At 45.0% G+C, this 18,171-nt stretch overlaps 2 protein-coding genes across 5 annotated transcripts in view; one reads left to right on the top strand and one right to left on the bottom strand.

Moving 5' to 3' along the window:
• Window positions 1–18,171, bottom strand: part of fanca (FA complementation group A) — a 36,260-nt gene that overhangs the window by 12,907 nt on the left and 5,182 nt on the right. Inside the window, exons 14-42 of one of the 2 annotated variants that reach the window (XM_027272543.1) lie at window positions 17,411–17,521; window positions 17,225–17,320; window positions 17,071–17,133; window positions 15,143–15,225; window positions 15,007–15,067; window positions 14,850–14,899; window positions 14,646–14,716; window positions 14,224–14,325; window positions 13,951–14,087; window positions 13,799–13,869; window positions 13,598–13,697; window positions 13,343–13,530; window positions 13,166–13,262; window positions 12,804–13,010; window positions 12,645–12,718; window positions 12,412–12,540; window positions 12,273–12,324; window positions 12,003–12,169; window positions 11,820–11,925; window positions 11,684–11,743; window positions 11,485–11,589; window positions 11,257–11,372; window positions 10,191–10,338; window positions 10,024–10,086; window positions 9,797–9,890; window positions 9,635–9,713; window positions 9,341–9,491; window positions 8,952–9,035; window positions 8,748–8,875 (exon numbers count right to left, since the gene is read on the bottom strand). In XM_027272543.1, the coding sequence (XP_027128344.1) occupies window positions 8,777–8,875; window positions 8,952–9,035; window positions 9,341–9,491; window positions 9,635–9,713; window positions 9,797–9,890; window positions 10,024–10,086; window positions 10,191–10,338; window positions 11,257–11,372; window positions 11,485–11,589; window positions 11,684–11,743; window positions 11,820–11,925; window positions 12,003–12,169; window positions 12,273–12,324; window positions 12,412–12,540; window positions 12,645–12,718; window positions 12,804–13,010; window positions 13,166–13,262; window positions 13,343–13,530; window positions 13,598–13,697; window positions 13,799–13,869; window positions 13,951–14,087; window positions 14,224–14,325; window positions 14,646–14,716; window positions 14,850–14,899; window positions 15,007–15,067; window positions 15,143–15,225; window positions 17,071–17,133; window positions 17,225–17,320; window positions 17,411–17,521 (2,964 nt within the window). In that variant the 3' untranslated portion in view covers window positions 8,748–8,776. Of the gene's footprint in view, window positions 1–8,441; window positions 8,876–8,951; window positions 9,036–9,340; window positions 9,492–9,634; window positions 9,714–9,796; window positions 9,891–10,023; window positions 10,087–10,190; window positions 10,339–11,256; window positions 11,373–11,484; window positions 11,590–11,683; window positions 11,744–11,819; window positions 11,926–12,002; window positions 12,170–12,272; window positions 12,325–12,411; window positions 12,541–12,644; window positions 12,719–12,803; window positions 13,011–13,165; window positions 13,263–13,342; window positions 13,531–13,597; window positions 13,698–13,798; window positions 13,870–13,950; window positions 14,088–14,223; window positions 14,326–14,645; window positions 14,717–14,849; window positions 14,900–15,006; window positions 15,068–15,142; window positions 15,226–17,070; window positions 17,134–17,224; window positions 17,321–17,410; window positions 17,522–18,171 lie in introns of those variants that run through there. The other variant, XM_027272542.1, reaches the window with a different exon arrangement.
• On the top strand, window positions 218–7,939 carry znf276 (zinc finger protein 276). 3 transcript variants are annotated; one of them, XM_027272546.1, is made up of 12 exons: window positions 218–373; window positions 2,166–2,463; window positions 2,579–2,897; window positions 2,981–3,027; window positions 3,131–3,517; window positions 3,596–3,677; window positions 3,810–3,890; window positions 4,941–5,060; window positions 5,160–5,235; window positions 5,352–5,469; window positions 6,593–6,692; window positions 6,891–7,939. In XM_027272546.1, exons 2-12 carry the CDS (start codon window positions 2,229–2,231, stop codon window positions 7,180–7,182), a joined length of 1,857 nt encoding a protein of 618 aa, XP_027128347.1. In that variant the 5' UTR covers window positions 218–373; window positions 2,166–2,228; the 3' UTR covers window positions 7,183–7,939. The 3 variants fall into 3 exon arrangements, with proteins under 3 accessions (XP_027128347.1, XP_019113766.2, XP_019113765.2); XM_019258221.2 differs by having other exon boundaries at window positions 2,159–2,463; window positions 2,582–2,897; XM_019258220.2 differs by having other exon boundaries at window positions 2,159–2,463.

Below are 18,171 nucleotides of genomic sequence, written 5' to 3'. Positions count from 1 at the left end.
TGTGTGTGTATACATACATACACATACATATATATACACACACACATATACATATATATGTGTGTGTATATATATATACACGCACATACATATATATACATACACACACACACACACACACACACATATATATATAAATATATATATAAATGTAAAGTGGTGCAGTACTCTCGGCGGTCGGTGGTGTCGCTGTGTCATTTCCCCTCCTGCTTTTTTTCCTGTTCCTGTAGCACTTCCGGGTTCTAATGTTTACAACCGTGAGCGGCGCCGCAGCTGTTCCGTCCGTCTATCTCATGAAAAACCTCCTGAAACGTTCGGAAAACATTATAAAAACATCATGTCCTTCAGGCGTGCGGGCGTTTAGACCGACACGGTGAGTTTTACCGGATGAGGCGCGTGCGTGAGCGCGAGCCGAGCCCGTTAACCGAGCAGGCGGCGCGAGCTAACGAGCTAACGTTAGCTCAGTCAGACTTCACCTGTCGACGTTTAAAGTTTGAACGTTTCACACCTGTTCGTCTTTTTACTGCCAATTAACGACGAGGATTAAAGTTCAAACACAGACCGAGAGGTTAACGTTAAAATAATGCAGCCAGCGTGTTCACTAAGATTTAATTTAATGAGTTTAACTTGATTTTCTGTTCATACATGAAGAGTCTGAGCACTGACATGAACAGAAAAGAGTTTAACATCAATAAATGCAACTGTTACATTAATATAAATGTATGATGGTTTTAAAAATGCACTGAGGAGACTGTAGTCCTTGAAATCCTTGAAGGTTTTTGTGAATTATAAAGCAGAAAAATCAAGAAAACATGTTTGAATTTATATATTTTTGATTGTTTAAAACGAACACAGCTTTTATATCTGGATGTCTTTCAGCCTGTTTTATCTACCTGAACAACAATAATCTCTGTAACCTGCTCTGAGTTCTGGTTCCCCAAATCCTTGAAATCCTTGAAAGGTTGTGATGGTTTAAAGGAGAAAAATCAAGGCCTTGCATGAGTCATTAAATGTTGTGCGAGAATATAATAAATAGGAATATATGATGGTTTTAAAAATGCACTGAGGAGACTGTAGTCCTTGAAATCCTTGAAGGTTTTTGAGAATTTATAAGGTGAAAAATCAAGGCCTTGCAAGTTTAAAAACATGTTTGATTTGATATATTTTGGATTGTTTAAAATGAACACAGCTTTTTATATCTGGATGTCTTTCAGCCTGTTTTATATGAGAGATAATCTCTGTCACCTGCTCTGAGTTCTGGTGCCCCCGAATCCTTGAAATCCTTGAAAGGTTGTGAAGGTTTGAAGGAGAAAAATCAAGGCCTTGCATGAGTCATTAAATGTTGTGCGAGAATAGATTAAATAGGAATATATGGTGGTTTTAAAAATGCACCGAGGAGACTGTAGTTCTTGAAATCCTTGAAGGTTTTTGAGAATTATAAGGAGAAAAATCAAGGCCTTGCAAGTTTAAAAACATGTTTGATTTTATATATTTTTGATTGTTTAAAATGATCACAGCTTTTTATATCTGGATGTCTTTCAGCCTGTTTTATATGAGAGATAATCTCTGTCACCTGCTCTGAGCTCTGGTTCCCTATAATCCTTGAAATCCTTGAAAGGTTGTAAAGGTTTGAAGGAGAAAAATCAAGGCCTTGCATGAGTCATTACATTTTGTGCGAGAATAGATTAAATAGGAATGTATCATGGTTTTAAAAATGCACTGAGGAGACTGTAGTTCTTGAAATCCTTGAAGGTTTTTGAGAATTTATAAGGAGAAAAATCAAGGCCTTGCAAGTTTAAAAACATGATTGAATTTATATATTTTTGATTGTTTCAAATCAACACAGATTTTTATATCTCTCGAGAATAGAATAAATAGAAATGTATGATGGTTTTGAGACGAACATGTAGAAAAATGCAGCTTTAATAAGTGGACGTCTTTTAGCCTGTTTTATCTCCACACCAAAACAAGATGAACTTCTTGGCAATAAACCTCTGATTTACATAAATATATAATGTACTTGAATTCTTCACGCTCTTTGACATCCTTGAAAGTTTGTGAAGCGAGGGAGAAAAAAATCAAGGCCTTGCAAGTTTTTGAAGATATTCACGAATGTTAGAATTTCTCTATTTCATAAAAACTCATTTGTTTGTCGCAGTGAGCAGGCGGCAGGACGCCGTCATCGGGATCAGCTGCTGAGAGTCTAAAAGTTGGGGAAAAAATAAACCATGAAGAAGAAAAGCAGACGAGGTCCGAGGTCCAACAGGACGGCGAAGACGGCGAGCATCAGCGAGGCGAAGAGGCCGCCCGGAAACAGAGGGAGGCCTCGGAAGACCGTCCCCGTAACCACGGACGGTTTCTACCACGACAACGCCGCAAAAGACGAGACGGCGGACGTGGACTTCAGTGTGACGGCAGCTGAGGACGTGCAGAAACATCCAGAGAGCAAGTCTAAATCTTCAGGTGAGCCTCAGTACAATCTATCAGTGGGGCCTTGAATTTGAGTGATTTGGGCCTTGAAAAGTTCTTAAATCTGATGCTCATAAATCTATTATGCCTGATCTGTCGTCGCTCCCAGCAGGCAGACTGTCAGCCGCCGTCTGCCGGCTCTGCCACGGGAAGTTCTCTCCTCGCAGCCTGCGACACGCCTTCAACACGTGGCCTCAGGACTCCATCGATCTCCTCGACGACGAGTCAGACGCCGCGGCCCAGTCGCCGCTTTTATTCCACACGGACTTCCAGCGACTGGTCGGCGTCCGGTTGGACCGAGATCCACGATTGTCTGAGTTCATCTGCAAGAAATGCCACGCCAAGTTCTACAAGTGCCACAGCATCCTGATCAGGTTTCTGCAGAGGGTCAACCTGCCACCGGTCGGGAAAGAGAGCGTGAAAGGCCGGTGAGTCCAAGTGTGACACTCCAAAGTTTGTTCTTGTTGTGGGAAAATCTACAAATATGAGGAACTGTTTGTTTCTTTTCCAGGAAGAACGCAAAGTGTCCAGAGTCCTCAGCGAACCACGGATCAGCAGGTAAAGACAATCTACTGACTTATGTATTGTCCAGCTCCAGTTCTGGCACGACAGCGGCTTTATCTGCTTCACTCTGTTGAGACGTTCTGCTGTTTCCTTTCAGCGCCACCATCTTTTACCTCAGACCCAAAGTGCCTCCACAGTTTGGTGTCCTGGGCTCACCACCACGGAGAGGCCTGCCGTTCCTGCCCCGACCTGAAGGAGGTGCTGGAGGGTCAGTGTTGGGGCTCCGTTAAGGCCGTCTGGGGTTGCGTTGACGGTCACAGATACACCATGGACACTCAGTGCACAGCGGCGGCCAACCCAGCGTACGCGATGAACTTTAGCGGCGGAGCGTTAGGGAGCGGGAATGGTGACGGCGTGATGTCGGAGGAGGAGGAACAGGAGGAGGAGGAGGATGAAGAGGAGCAACCTGGTGGTGGAAATGGAAGGACAACAGCAGGAGGTGTAAGCGCTCCAGCTCAGACTCACTGGAGCAGCAACACTGAAGGTGAGACTGAAACCTCAGATCAGAGCCGACCCTGTTCAGGTACCTCAGCTTGACTCTCACGTGTTGTTGTTTTTTTAGATTTTCAAGGTCATGAGGAGGCGCTGTCTCCTGCTCCGGTCCAGCTGGAGGACAGGACGGCTGACAGCGATCTGTCCGACAGGTCGGTGTCACCGTGCTCTCGTCTTCTTGGGTGTTTTTCACTCTTAAACAAATGATTAGGTTGAGATAATAATAATAATAATAATAATAATAATAATAATAATAATAATAATAAAAGTGTGTGTGTGTTTAGGGTGATCTCCGAGGACGACTTTGACGTGGGTAGAAAAGGTTTATCAGACGACGAGTTGTTCGAGCCGTTCTCGGACAAGAGGTGAGTTCAGATGTTTGTCTCAACGTGTCGGAAATGGGCTGAAAATGACAGAAACCAGCCCCAAAATTCTGGTGTTTTTAATATAATGTCCAATTATTATAATATGAGGTTTGTGATAAAGCCAGAACCTTTACTAATTATTCTTGGGGTGTTTGAAACCTTTAAAAAATAAAACAAAGCACAACAATGTTTCATTTCATATGGCCTTATAATGGCGAAGAAAATGATTCTTACGTTATGGAAGAGTGTAAACACGCCAACATCTAAGATGTGGCTAGAAGAATGAACTAATACACTCCATCTGGAAAGAATAAGATATGTTCTAGAAGACAGACTACCTTGCTAATACAAATCCAACTTAAAATTCGGTCTCCTATATGTATAGCAGAGTTCCCGTGATATTTTCCATGTGGGTGTTGTTCTGTTTCTGTGTATGTGTTCTGTAATTACTCTGTTTGTATTAAGGGGTTGTCGGTTTCACTACTCCACAATGACGTTCAGAGCTTGACGTCGACTAGTCGCTAATCACCGTAAACAAACACCGCACATTCCCACCATGCAGAACCTGCTGCACTGGTGGGCTGTTACCTGGCTGTCCCAGCGACAAGCACACCGAGCGTGAAAGAACACCAGCGCACGTAGATGCGTTCGTGTTCTTGCACGCAAACCAGGATCGAAAAACTGTCACTGAGCAGGACTGTGATGAGGACGAGACTTGCAGGCTCTTGTCTGTGTGTTAGGATGGGTCCATAGGTTATGGATGTTATGGGAGTTGTAGCTGAACATAACGTGTAGGTATGTTACATCAAATTTAACAGCTGAGATGATGCTTGCTGCGTAACAGCTGTCCATGGTCAGTGAGTACAGATTATTGCAAAGCATTCTCTCCTGTGATTTTCTTAATCGCTGAAAAAAAATATCAATAACGTCACCAGCGACTAGTCGACTCGACTTTCATCATATTAGTGTCAACTTAAAAAAAATCTGAAGTCATGCAACCCCTAGTTTGTATTATAAATGCCCAATGAAACCTCTTCCTCTTCCTCTCAGACCTCGCAGGGTGAGCGTCCCCAACAAGAGAAGAAGAAACCCGAAGGCGTCGGAGGAGCCAAAGATCAAGAAGAAACCTGGACCCAAACCGGGCTGGAAGAACAAGTTCAAACCCAAAGGGTCCGTTAAACGTGTTCAGTCCGCTGTTTGTTTACGTAGCTTAGCATTTAGCATCATGTTTGCTTAGCTTAGCATTTAGCATCGCGTTTGTGTTTTCAGAGAGGAGCTGCCAAACATCTACAAGTGTCCGTATCAGGGCTGTACAGCCGTCTATCGAGCTCCGGATGGTTTGAAGGTCTCTCTCAACATTTCACTGCACGATGAACCTTCAAGTAACTGGATCAATAATGGTGTAATCTATTACTATGCTAAGCTAATTTCTGTTGTTGTTTTTTTGTTTTTGTTTTTTAGAAGCACATCAAGGAGCATCACGAGGAGGTGAGGGAGCGACCGTGCCCTCATCCCGGCTGCAACAAGGTTTTCATGATCGACCGCTACCTGCAGCGACACGTCAAGCTCATCCACACAGGTGAGGCGAGAGTTTTCAGGAGCTCTTATGATCGAACACAACCTCCGAAACGAGCGGCATCAGGCCTAACGGGGAATACAGCCGCCTGCCGAGTAGGGATGGGACTTGATGAGATTTTTTTACGATTCTTTATCGATTCTGCTTAACGATTCGATTCTTTGTCGATTCCGCTTACCGTTATGATTCTTTATCGATTCTGCTTAACGATTCGATTCTTTATCGATTCTGCTTAACGATTCGATTCTTTGCCGATTCCGCTTAACGATTCGATTCTTTATCGATTCTGTTTAACGGTTCGATTCTTTTGACGATTCTGCTTAACGATTCGATTCTTTATCGGTTCTGCTTAACGGTTCGATTCTGCTTAACGATTCGATTCTTTGACGATTCTGCTTAACGATTCGATTCTTTGTCGATTCTGTTTAACGGTTCGATTCTTTTGACGATTCTGCTTAACGATTCGATTCTTTATCGATTCTGCTTAACGGTTCGATTCTTTGACGATTCTGCTTAACGATTCGATTCTTTGTCGATTCTGTTTAACGGTTCGATTCTTTATCGATTCTGCTTAACGATTCGATTCTTTATCGGTTTATCATTTGGGAAAAAGAAGAAGAACAAACAGTTTGATCACCATAATTTTTGTTTAGTTAGAAGCATCACGACCTTACGAAATCAACAGCGAGGTCAAAAGAGGCCCACAGCCTAGTAACGATGTGTAACTGTGGCAAGAAGCACATGGCGCTAACATGGTAGGCAGTGTGTTACTTACCAGAGTTACCTTCCGTAGTAACTAAACTTGCGTAAGTTACGTGGCATAATTAGTCGTGCTTGCTGGAATCGAGTGACGTAATTCGTGCTTTTTGGAATTGACAAGAGAATCGTTACATAGCTGCCAAACGATTCCATGGAATTGAAATACACGGAACCGGTCCTCGATTCCCATCCCTACTACCGAGGTGGTTTTCTTGCCGGGTTTGGCTCCTGGCATCCCGGGGATGAGTCAGTTCATCAGTTCGCTACATGGCAGTCTTTCCATCATGAAGTCTGTAAATCATCTCTGCAGTGTAACGTTGTCTTGGATGAGTCTTACGGGGTTTTTTTTGTGTGTGTGTGTTTCCAGAGGAGAGGAACTACATTTGTGATCAGTGTGGACAAACCTTCAAACAGAGGAAACACCTTTCAGTTCACCAGATGAGACATTCAGGGGCAAAACCACTACAGTAAGTACTCATAACATCTGGTATGACGTCCTCTTCGGTACTTCTTGTACACAGAGGCTGCTGAGCCCAGTTACGTTGCCTAGCTCCTGTTCTGGCACAACACCGGCATTCCCTGAAAACCTCCTCCTTTTCCCGGCGGTCCAAACGCCTGTGGTTCAACAAAGTATAAATATTTATCACGTCCTTTTGTTCTTTTAGATGTGAAGTGTGCGGCTTCCAGTGCCGCCAGCGAGCGTCGCTGAAATACCACATGACCAAACACAAGGCAGAGGCCGACTTGGAGTTCGCGTGCCTGATGTGCGGGAAGCGTTTCGAGAAAGCTCACAACCTGAACGTCCACATGTCGATGGTCCACCCGCTGACTCAGGCCGAGGCTCAGAGAGGAGGAGGCGGCCAGCAGCAGCAGCAGCAGCTACAGCAGCCGCTGTACTCTGACCTGCACACCATCACTCTGACCGGGGAGGTGGTTCAACAGGACCACGACAGATGACGGCAGGGAGTCCAGGTCCAAGTCTGCTGCACGGGTATATAGACTCTGTGGGACTGGGACCACCTCAAACCAGATGTACTGTAGTTAGTTTGGACACGTTCATCTCTGGGTCAAACTGTTGCCTTCAGCATGAATGAACTCTTTATTGGATATTTATCAATCTGCCGGACAGATCTGCAGTTTACGATTCATCCAGAAACGAGTGTTTCAGTGTCGTCTTCTCACCACAAGTTCATCTTTAAGCTTCTTTTTGGGGGAAGCGTGTTTTCAATGGAAAGTCAGACAGTTCGAGTATACACGACTTTTGCCTTACTCTATAAACAGAGCTCCTTAAATCTGACACACTGGCCTTTAAAACCTCTCAGTGAGTTTTATAAAAGTAAAATTCATGTTAAAGTTGTTGTTGGATCACACTGAATTGTTCAAGAGGATTCTTAGCATGTTAAATATCAGGAAACCTCCAGGTATACAGGACTAGGTTTAACCCGAGTGTTCATCAGCCAATAGAAACATACGACACTCACCTTAACGTGTTGGAGGTCGTGTATGTTTTGAACTGGCTGGCTTTCCATATTTTTTTCCTTCATGTTTAACATTAACCAACGCTGACACTCATCCTGATGTCAGAAGATTTTTAGAAAAGTTATCTTTTGGTTTTAAAGTTTTAATCCGCAAGATTAAAACGTCGTGTTACAGTACGGCAAACCGAAGAGCGATCTGTTGTATCGTTTCACGGCGCAGACAGACGAACTGAAGGCGTTCAGTGCGTCTTATCGAACAGCTCGCCGCGACTCCTGACTGTTCCCCCTCCGCCCTGCTTTTAAAACTCATCAGCTGTTACACGGTCGACACGTTTCGATGACCGATCACCACCCAGGCTGACCTCAGTGAAGCAGCAACACTGGATTATCACTGACATCGTTTCCTGTCAGTCCAACGTTCGTAGCTTCTGAAAGCAGTTTACATCCAGCACAGAAACAATTTAAAAACACCTCCCTCTCTACAGAAGTGAAGTGGAAAAAGGACCTATCAGAGTTTTAGTTTAGTTTGTCCAGCAGACCTCGTAGAAGAGAGGAGGTATAGACATAAAAGCTAAGGCATCAAAAACATAAAGATTCTTATTTTCAGGTGATTAAACACGAATGAAAACAGAGTTATATAGATAATATCTGTAAATCTGACACACTGGACCTTTTTAAGACGACGTCTGTTTGATGGTTTACTTTTATTCGATAGCTTCAGTTGAGGAGCAGCCACACACGTAAACGTAATGCAATATTCTTGTTACATAAATACACACGAAGCACTTGTACGCGCCGTGTTAGTCCTCGCCATGCAAATAAGTTGTGCAGAATGTTCTCCGATGTTCACTCCCATGTTTTTATTTAAGTTATTACAACGCTGAGACTCTTTTGAAGAGTTTGTGTGTAAACAGTGAAGGGCTTCAGATGTACATGTGTAGAGTTATGTACAAAAAGATGTAAATAAATGTTTTTTCTACAAAGTTTCAACTGTTTTTCTGAACAACGGGAACGTGTTTGTTTCTCAGCTGTGTCGTCGGTTACCGTCAGAGGTTCTGCTCTGAAGATCACGTTCAGAGGAAGTCCATCTCCGGGCTCAGGCTGGGAGGGTTGAGGTGCACCGACAGAGCCGCCGACACCTCCGGGTCCAGATCTGCACATTGAGACTCCAGCTGGACCGAAGACGAGAGAGAGATGAGTGAAGATCTTCACACAGAAGTGTAGTTTGTAGTGTGTGATGTGTGTTACCTGTGTGAGCTGGCTGGAGGACAGAGCGGCTGGAGACGTCTCTGCGATCGCGCTCAGGAGAAACTTCTTGGCGTCGTTGAGAATCTGGAGAATTCACAGATCTGACGTCAGAACATCGTCTACGCCGATGACGCCAACTTCTACATCTCTGACACATTCATCCAAACCTCCTCAAACTAAACCGTGATAAATCAGACGTGTCCGCTCACATCGCCATCGATAACTCCTAAAACCGACCTCCTGTCTTCACCTGTGAGGACCAAGAACTGGACCCCGGACTCAAAACTTGTCTAATGTGCGACTGATGATGCAGTAAAGTGTCTCTGAGCATCACAAAAAGCTCTTTATAACAGTGTGAGAGGTTTCGAGCGACGGCTCGGCTCTGTCACCTGATTGTCGGAGGGTTTGCTGGTCGATGGAAGTTCGTGTCCGTCCAGGAAAAGCTGCAGCAGGCTGGCGTAGCAGAGGACGGCGGCATGAAGGAATCCTGGACAACACACAGCTCTGTGTCGCAGCTCAGCGCTCTGCTGCAGCAGCAGACTGAACACAAACACATGAAGTGATAAAAATTAGATTTTTAGGACTGTAAGTCACGACAGAGTTTATTTTTTACAGCTCTATTCTAGTTATAAACCAGTTAGCATCCAGGAGTTTGATTTCCTGAGAGAAAACGTGACACTAACCTGTAAAAGGCCCAAGGCATCAGCCGTGTAAACTCATCCGTCGTCACCATGGTAATCGGCTGGTAAACACCTTGTTGTTCTAGAGTAACAAACCCAAGAAAGTCATTTCAATCAGTGTCAATGTTTAGGATTTAATCTCTGCAGCTCAGACGTGATAAACACCGTTTGATTTGAAGATGAGCAACCAGTCAGCAGAGTCGACCAACGTGGGTAGGAGGTCTGCGCACAGAGTCCTGCTTTTCTGATGGATCGTCTCCTGCAGACAGAACAGAGACAGTTTTTAAAAGGCGGTACTAAAACAACAAATAATAAAACAACGCTCTCTCTAACAGGACATAAACCCTAAATGTTTTTACTGCAGCGAACTTGAACCTGTTGTGGTGAATTACCTGAGGATATAAGAGTGCTGACAGGTAGTCGTTTACACACAGGAAGAGCAGAAAAACGAGCACCTGGAAGAAGAAATGAGTCAGCAGCAGGTGAAAACACGACGAGTGGAAAACGCACAACAACAAAAAAACACAAACAGGTTGGTGTTAAAGTTCTTTACTCCCACCTGTCGGTGCTGATTAACCCTCTCTGGTCGCAGCATATTCAGGGCGGTGCTGAAGTCCTGGTTGTAGCGGCAGGCATGGTGCAGACTGGCAGCCAGCAGCAGAGGTGAGGCTGCAGGCACTGACGTTGACGACGGACCTTTCTCTAAACTGAACACAAGGAGAACAGATTTCAAACACCAGAGAGGTTTAAACTGGACCGAGATAGATCTGCGGACACACTGGATGTAAAGGGCAAATGGGAATTGGAGGCTAATGCTATAATTGGGGATGATGAGTGGGAGAGGTCCTGGGTGTCCTGGCACAGATGCTTAAGCAGCCCAACTTGGAGAGAATTCAGTTGGAAGGTGAGGATGCGATATTTTAAAACTCCTATAGTGATAGCTAAATATGACAAAAAAAGTTCCTCTCTCTGCTGGAGAGGCTGTGGTCTAGTGGGAGATTTCTCACATATTTTCTGGGATTGCCCCAAACTACTGAAATTCTGGAAAGAGGTGATGGAGGAAATACGTGGGATCTTAAAGTTGGACAGACTGATTGATCCTCAGCAGTTGATTCTAGGGACACTTCACACAGATCTTCGAAATAATCATCTGTACCTGCTTAGAGCTCTTGTGATAATTGCCCACAAAATGATTACTGTGAACTGGCTTAAGTCTCAACCACCGACTTTACTACAATGGACTCAAAGGCTGAAAACTGTGAACTGTATGGAAAGCTTAACTGCGCGGTTACGACTCCGGATGGACTTGCATTTTGAAAAGTGGGCACCTGTCATAAACTATTTGAGTGACTAAATGTAAGAAGTTCAACTCAACTGGGCAGATCAGATTGAACGTAAGAGAACGAACACTTTGATGATACCTTGTTACCCCTTCCTGTGTATATTACTGCAGTAATGTCTATTTTATTTTATTTCTTGGTCTACTTGTTAACTGTCTATATCTGATACTCTTACACTGTGTGGATGTCTTGTCAAGGAATATGTTTTAATAAATGTTCAAAAAAAAAAAAAAAAAAAAAACTGGACCGAGGCGGAGATTCAGAGAGTTTCTGGTTTGGTTGTACCTGCAGGCCCAGATCTGACAGTCAGCGAGGAGCTGCAGCTGCTTTGGTACCGACTCTCCATCACAAAGACGACGCCACAGCGACAACAACAGCGGAGAGAGACGCCCCCACCAGTGCTACAAAAACACAAGAGATCATCATGACATCCAGCCTGAGACTGTCGAAGAATTCAAGTACTTAAAAGTAATCCAGATCCTTTTCTGTAGGGTCATCTGTGTGGAAAATTACCGCCGTGGAGACGAGCAGCAGAGGACAGTGTAGACTGATCTGAGACCAGGATCTGTTGACTTCGTCTGCTGGGCGTCCACAGCGCACGCCGGCACATAACACGCCCTGGAGAGGAAACACGAAGCAGAGATGAGTTTTCGTGGACGCGCGTTGAGAAAATCTTTGATTTCTTGACAGACTTCAGTGAAGTCGTTCTCACTCTCAGGAGGTGAGCCGTCAGACGGAAGGACAGCAGGCCGGCCGGTGAACACGCCTTCCTCTGTTTGGACGGACAGACGCAGAGTTTCAAACAGCTGATCAGATTTGGAAACAGGTGTGTTAAATCAGTCGCTCACCTGATGTTGGTTCACGTGTTCAATCAGCCGGTCCGTGTCCAGAGTCGTCCTCCCGCCTTCAGTCTTCACTTTAATGAACATCACCGCCGGGAGAGCCAGCAGGACTCTGTGACACACACACACACAGTTTTAGGTGTGTGTACATTAAACAATGTTTGAGTGTGTGTGTGTGTGTGTGTGTACCTGTTCCACGTGTTCACGGTGTGTTGCGTGTGGAGTTCGGCGCTCAGTGAAGCCGCTGCCGCCGCCGAGCATCTGTCAGACACCAACTCAAACAGAAAATCACGAACATCGGATCCGCTTCTACAGCCGACAGAGAGGTCGGTCACTTCCATCTCATAGACGAGCTCCTACACACACACACACACACACACACACACACACACTCTGATTAGACATATCCTTCCCCACAACACTAATAAACTGATCTGAACACACACACACTGTACACACCTGTACTCTGGACAGGATGTCTGGCAGACAGGTTCCTGTTTCTTTGTGATCGCTGTCGACAGAAGAGAAGAAGAAAAAAAAGAGAAGTCGTGCCAGAACAGGAGCTGAAGTAACTTGTGTTAGTTCTTTGTTCACCCACCTTGAGCACTGGTCTATGATGGCGTTCAGCAGATGACAACAGAGGCTCTTCATGTCGCCTCCGCAGCCGCCCTGCTCCTCCGGGCAGGACAGGTAGAGCTCCAGACAGGCCCACTGCTGATACTCCTGACTACGCACACATGTTTTATTTGTTCATCAGAGGTGAGATCAGTCAGTCAAAGACGTTTTATTCTGAAAGGTTTACTGAAGCTTGCCCAGTGTTTCCTGTCTTACCGTTCTGGGTCTGACAGAGCGTCTTCGCTTCGCCGCACTTTGAGCTCTTCGGTCAGCCACTCTGAGAACGACAGCTCCACAAACACAAGATCGAAATCCATCATTCGATTCGCCACTCAACACTCACTAAAGCTTCATGACTCAGTGGACCCTCGTTACCTGATATCGTGGCGTCTGTCCCAGCTGAGTGAAGGCCGGGTGTCTCCACAGATGCCGCGCCGTCTTCCTCCAGCTGTTGTTGGCGTCCGTGGCGCTGCTCCACAGGCCGGGCAGGTTCTCCTCCTCGTCTTCACTGACTGGACCAGCAGCAGCAGTGACGGGAGCTCTTCTGGCTTCAGGAAGCAGTCTTGGGATGAGGTAGAGAAGCTGGACACAGACAGTCACATGTAGAGTTGAAGTAAGAAGATCAGGTGACGATAAAATGAGAAACTGTTCAACATAGTTTGATGTACAGCGGCTCTGTGTCAGCCGCTTCGTGACATAAATCTTATGATGGTTTTATAAAAACACAAGTCACGCACCTTCTTATAGAAGCTGGTGACGATGTAGTCCTGCTGTTGCAGCTGAGGCAGCGAGTCCGCTCTGCACATCCCGTAACACACAGCTGCAACGCAAAACCTGCACGGCGACAAGAAAGATTCAGCAGAGACGCCAGGATCGGGTCTAAAATGAGTCCCGCTGATGTTTGTAACCTTCACCTGACGCAGAACAGCATGTTGGCGTGAGTGCTGCAGACCAGCGCCAAGCTGAGAGCGTCTCCAACGGGTACTGGTTCAGGCAGAAGGGCCGGGTCCAGCTGAACCAGAGGACCGTGGGACGTGGAGACGTTGAGGTGGACCACGAACGCCGCCAGGCCGAGTACATGGGCGGCGCTCAGCGACGGACCCTTTTTGAGAGAAGATGTTTGAGTGCATGTGACAGAAAATGAAAGACCTGAGAATGAAGTTATGTACCTGGTTATGAAACAGGTCCCAGAGTCTGTGCAGGAGGCTGGAGAGGAGCTGAGTGTTACCGAGCAGCATGCTGACAAACCTGGAGGCCCACAGGCTTTGTCTGAAACAAACACAGACCTGCACGCTGAAAACTTTATTTCGTTTATAGGAGGCGATCTGTGTAAAAGTAGAGAAACCATCAGCATCGTCACCGTCACTCACTTGTTTGGAGGACTGGCTCGTGAAGCGTCTAACACGCACTGGCAGAAGTTTCTCAAAATCTCGTTGGCGGCCTGAGGAGACGACAGAAGGTTACAGACTCACACAGAGACGACGTAAAGCAAAACAAAACAAAGAGTTAAATCAGTACGTACTTTGACGTGGAGCTCAGAGGACGGCGGAGGAGCGCTCGCGTGAAGTTTGATGACGCTCCGTTCAATCAGCTTGTCGGGACGGCCAGAGAAGATGACGCTCAGAGTGTGAGAGATCCTCGACAGCTGAGCCGACATCTCTGAGGACGCATGAGCACATTTCAGACTCGTTGGATCGACGTCGTTAAGGTCCAAACAGAGTTTAAGACCAGCTAAGTGTGTGTGTGTGTGTGTGTGTGTGTGTGTGTGTGTGTGTGTGTGTGTGTGTGTGTGTACCTCCATCATTTCCCTCAGCGTGCAGCTCTGTGAACTCCTGCAGCTGAGTCTTCAGGACCTCCAGAGGATCATCATTGGTGTCCAAACACACTAACGTGCTGCCTGAAAACACAACACAGTGTGAGGGCACGCAACTGTTTCCTTTCAAGGATTCTCCAGGCCCTGTTGCCTTAAATTCAAGGACCCAACACAGCACAGCTTGAGACTTTTTTTATAATGAGAACAAACAAAAGGAACGAAGCCTGATTAATTTCTTCTCGTGTCTATTTATGTCCCAAAATGCACAAACTTTCAAGGATTTCAAGGACCTTTCTTAACTATATGACTGTTGTACAGCGTCACGTCTGTCTGTTTCAGATCAAACATTCACTCTGTGATCTCGAACCGGTCCAATTTAAGATTCAAGCCAAAAGAATACCCACAATCCTGCTGCCTCTGTTTCTGGCAGGACTCCACGTAAGACGAATACTGAGCTGCGGGGATCTTATCAGCTCTGAAAACACACAAAATAAACACAAACAAACAAACAAACAAGCGATGATTGGAGACGATACAGCACAGGATCAAAACATATAAACTAAAGTCTGTAACGTCGGTGTAAAACTGAAGCTGTCCTGATAACTCACTTCTTCAGCGCTTCTATGAAACTCATCCGAGCGTCAGCTTTGACCGGCAGCTGCAGTCGGAGGAGAGACAAACTTGAATTTGTGACAAACAAACAAACAAACAAACAAACAATAACAGCTGTAATCATTTCACTCAGCGAAGGCGAGGTGCGCTCACCACTCTCGGTTTCAGCAGAGCCGGGAGGAATCGCGTCAGGAAATACGGCCTGCGGAAAATACTGAGAGGACAGAGGCGTGAATCAGCAACACAGATTTTTTAAAATATTGTATCGACGGTGATGTAATCTGATTACCTTGCCTCCATGACTGTGGCAGAGATTCTTCCTGTGCTCTCAAACAGAGACACTGCCTTCTCCACGTCCTGGACAGCCTGACACTGAGGCAAACACACAAACATTAAATTAAATTGTATTTATATAGAAACACAATCGAGGACACGAAAAGATCCAGTAAACAACTCTCAGCACTTTATAAGTGATCAATAAGATCTTAAAATCAACTCTATAAGCAACAGGTGGCGAGGATCGATGTGATGTGATCGTGTTTATGTCAAAGGAGTCAGAAGAGGAGCTGAGGAGTTAAGACGGATCTTCAAACCAGTGTTAATGTTGTCACCTATTTTTCAATTTAGTCTTAGTCTTGTGTCAAAGTTCATTCTTAGTCTTAGTCTCTTTTTGTCTTTCACAAATCATTTTTGTCAGTCATATTTAAGTTTTAGTCAAAACATTTTAGTCTTTTTCTATTTATTTCAGGAATATTTTTTTTGTTTTTGTTTTGTGCCTTTTCAGGTTGGTGGTTTTCTTCCCGCACATATTCCCATTCGTCAAAACGAAACATTGTGACTTTTTCTCTGCTTCTAAATAATGGAAATGAAACCACACGTCCAGTCTCTTTTTCCTTCCAAGCATGATCGCGCTGTCCGTTCGCCGTGTTTCTCCTGCATGTTGTTTGTTTTCAAGCCACAGGTGCGAGAGCAGCCAGAGGATATCAAACGTGTGGCCGTGACGTTGCTACAGTAAAAGAAGTGCTGGCACAAACACATGACAGCTGGACTGGATGCTGCTTTTTTTTCTTATATAGTCGACGAAAACAAGGAGGACGTTTTTGTTCTTGCGTGACATTTTCGTCTCGTTTTTATTCGTCAACAAAAACGCACATTGACACATTTTTCCTCAGTGTTTTTAGAACATTGTCGTCTCGTCATCGTCTCATCTTAGTCAAGGGAAAAAGGTTTGTTGACGAAATTAACACTGCTTCAAACTTCCAGATTATCGGCAGAACGATACTTTATCGTCCTGAGATGGAAATTTGTTGCCACGATCGAACAACACAACCACAAAATAAAACATTCAGCACATTTTCCCGCCCATACAGCTCTCTGTACGTGGCAGTTACCCGGTGAGTTTTGTTAAGAGACATTACGACAGAAGGGACAAAACTTCACGCCACAGTGTGATGACGAGCCGAGGTGGTTATCTGTGTGTAATGTCTTTACTGTTTAAGGCCTGAGAGGGCTGAGGGTGGAGAGATGACGTACACTATCATCCTTGAAATGTTTGTGAGACGATAAAACGATAAAAGCAAGATCGAACCTTTGATTAAAAGAGTTCGTCAGAGCAATGTTGAGTTATCGTAGAGAACTGTATTTACCCGATCCTGACCTTTGACCTTGATCTCATTTTACTGCTATTAATAAATCACATTTTGCTCAGTAAGAAACAAATTATGTAACGAGGGCGAACACTGATCGAAACATAAAAAACATAAAATGCTTAAAAAGATTAAATCTGTATCTAGACAAACTTGTAAGTTTTGTTTGGTTTGATGATGTTTTTGTAGTTTTCAAAGAAGTTTTCAAAAAAGATCATTGCACAGACTGTTACTTTTGTTTAGTGAAAACAAGCACATGTCTGTGAAGTACAGTATTTTTCAGATTTTTTAAGAAAACAAGGATCCTATAGTTAAAAAACTTGATGTGATAGAGAAAAACTGAGATCAGTTTTAGATTCTGCACCCAAAGATTAGTTAAAAACAGCTGTCAGACCTAACTCAACAAAAACCCCATAGTGTAATTTAGCCAGACGTCGAGGTGTTTGAGTCGCGTTTTATCAGGAAAGTCAATCAAATTAAAGCGTCCTATCAAAATAAGAGCGTTCTGTGTGTGACGTCTCTCACTGCTGAGCTGTCGTTACATAAACGAAACACCAGGTGTCGCTGTTACCTGCACTGAGGCTCCACCTGCACCGGAAACATCTTCATATAAACCCATGTCCTCCACAGACTCCTGCATGAACACACACACACACACACACACACATTGAGTCATTATGAAGTAATCATGATGTAACCTTAGACTTTTATCTCCGTCCTCTCACCTTGAGATCAGCCAGCCTGGTCTTTGCCAAAGAGACGTACTCCATCAGGAGGCTGCGGTGTTTCATGGGGACATACGGAGGGTGGAGGATGTGAACCTACGACAGTCAGTTAAAGCACAGAAGTATAAGCACCTTTTTTTTCCAGATAATTAACGGTTCTTCTAGTGAAATGAGGCTCTCGGTCACCTTGAGGTACTGTGGGGGTTCAAAGGGCACCAGGTCCGAGAGGAACTTCAGCAGAAACACCAGAGACTTCTTACTGGCTGCATGGCAGCTACTTCCTCCACCGAAAGACATCTGAGAAGAAAAATAACTCCTGTTGATCTACAATGACCTGTAATCAGGTGAACGGTGTCTCTGTCATTCGTACGTCTCTTCTTACACTATGTAACTTTGTTTTTTGGGTACGATCGGGTCGCAAACCACCAACTATTTGACTGATTCAGGTGAAACTGGATCATATTTTATGGAGGAAATGTTTTCTGGTTTCCCCTCTGATGTCCTCCGGCTGTAAACTGTAGCTGCTGTTAGATCAGTTTGTTAGTTGGACTGTGAGCTCAGAGCACCGGGGGAAGTGTTAGTGTTTGTACCACAGGCGTTTTGGGAAGAGGAGCGAAGCCAGTGTCGTGCCAGAACAGGAGCTGGGCAATGTAATCTGCATCAGCAGCTCTCTCATAATGGCAGAGGATAAACTTCCAAAGTTCGTTAGCTGGACTGCCCGGACTGTGAGCTCAGAGCACCGGGGGAGTGTTAGTGTTTGGACCAACGGGTAGAGGAGGTTAGGGAATGCTGAAGGGGAGCCAGTGTTGTGCCAGAACAGGAGCTGGGCAATGTAACCCGGGCTCAGCAGCCTCTATGGACATAATGGCAGAGGAGAAGAGAGTGAAGAGGGCGTTGACGGAGGAAGCTAGGGAGAGGAAAGGAGAGAGTGAGCGAGCAAGAAGCCG

The sequence above is a fragment of the Larimichthys crocea genome, chromosome XXI, assembly GCF_000972845.2.
Source record: "Larimichthys crocea isolate SSNF chromosome XXI, L_crocea_2.0, whole genome shotgun sequence".
Classification (NCBI taxonomy): Eukaryota; Metazoa; Chordata; class Actinopteri; family Sciaenidae; genus Larimichthys; species Larimichthys crocea.
Note: the sequence above shows the minus strand (reverse complement) of the source record. Positions and strands in the feature narration are given on the sequence as shown.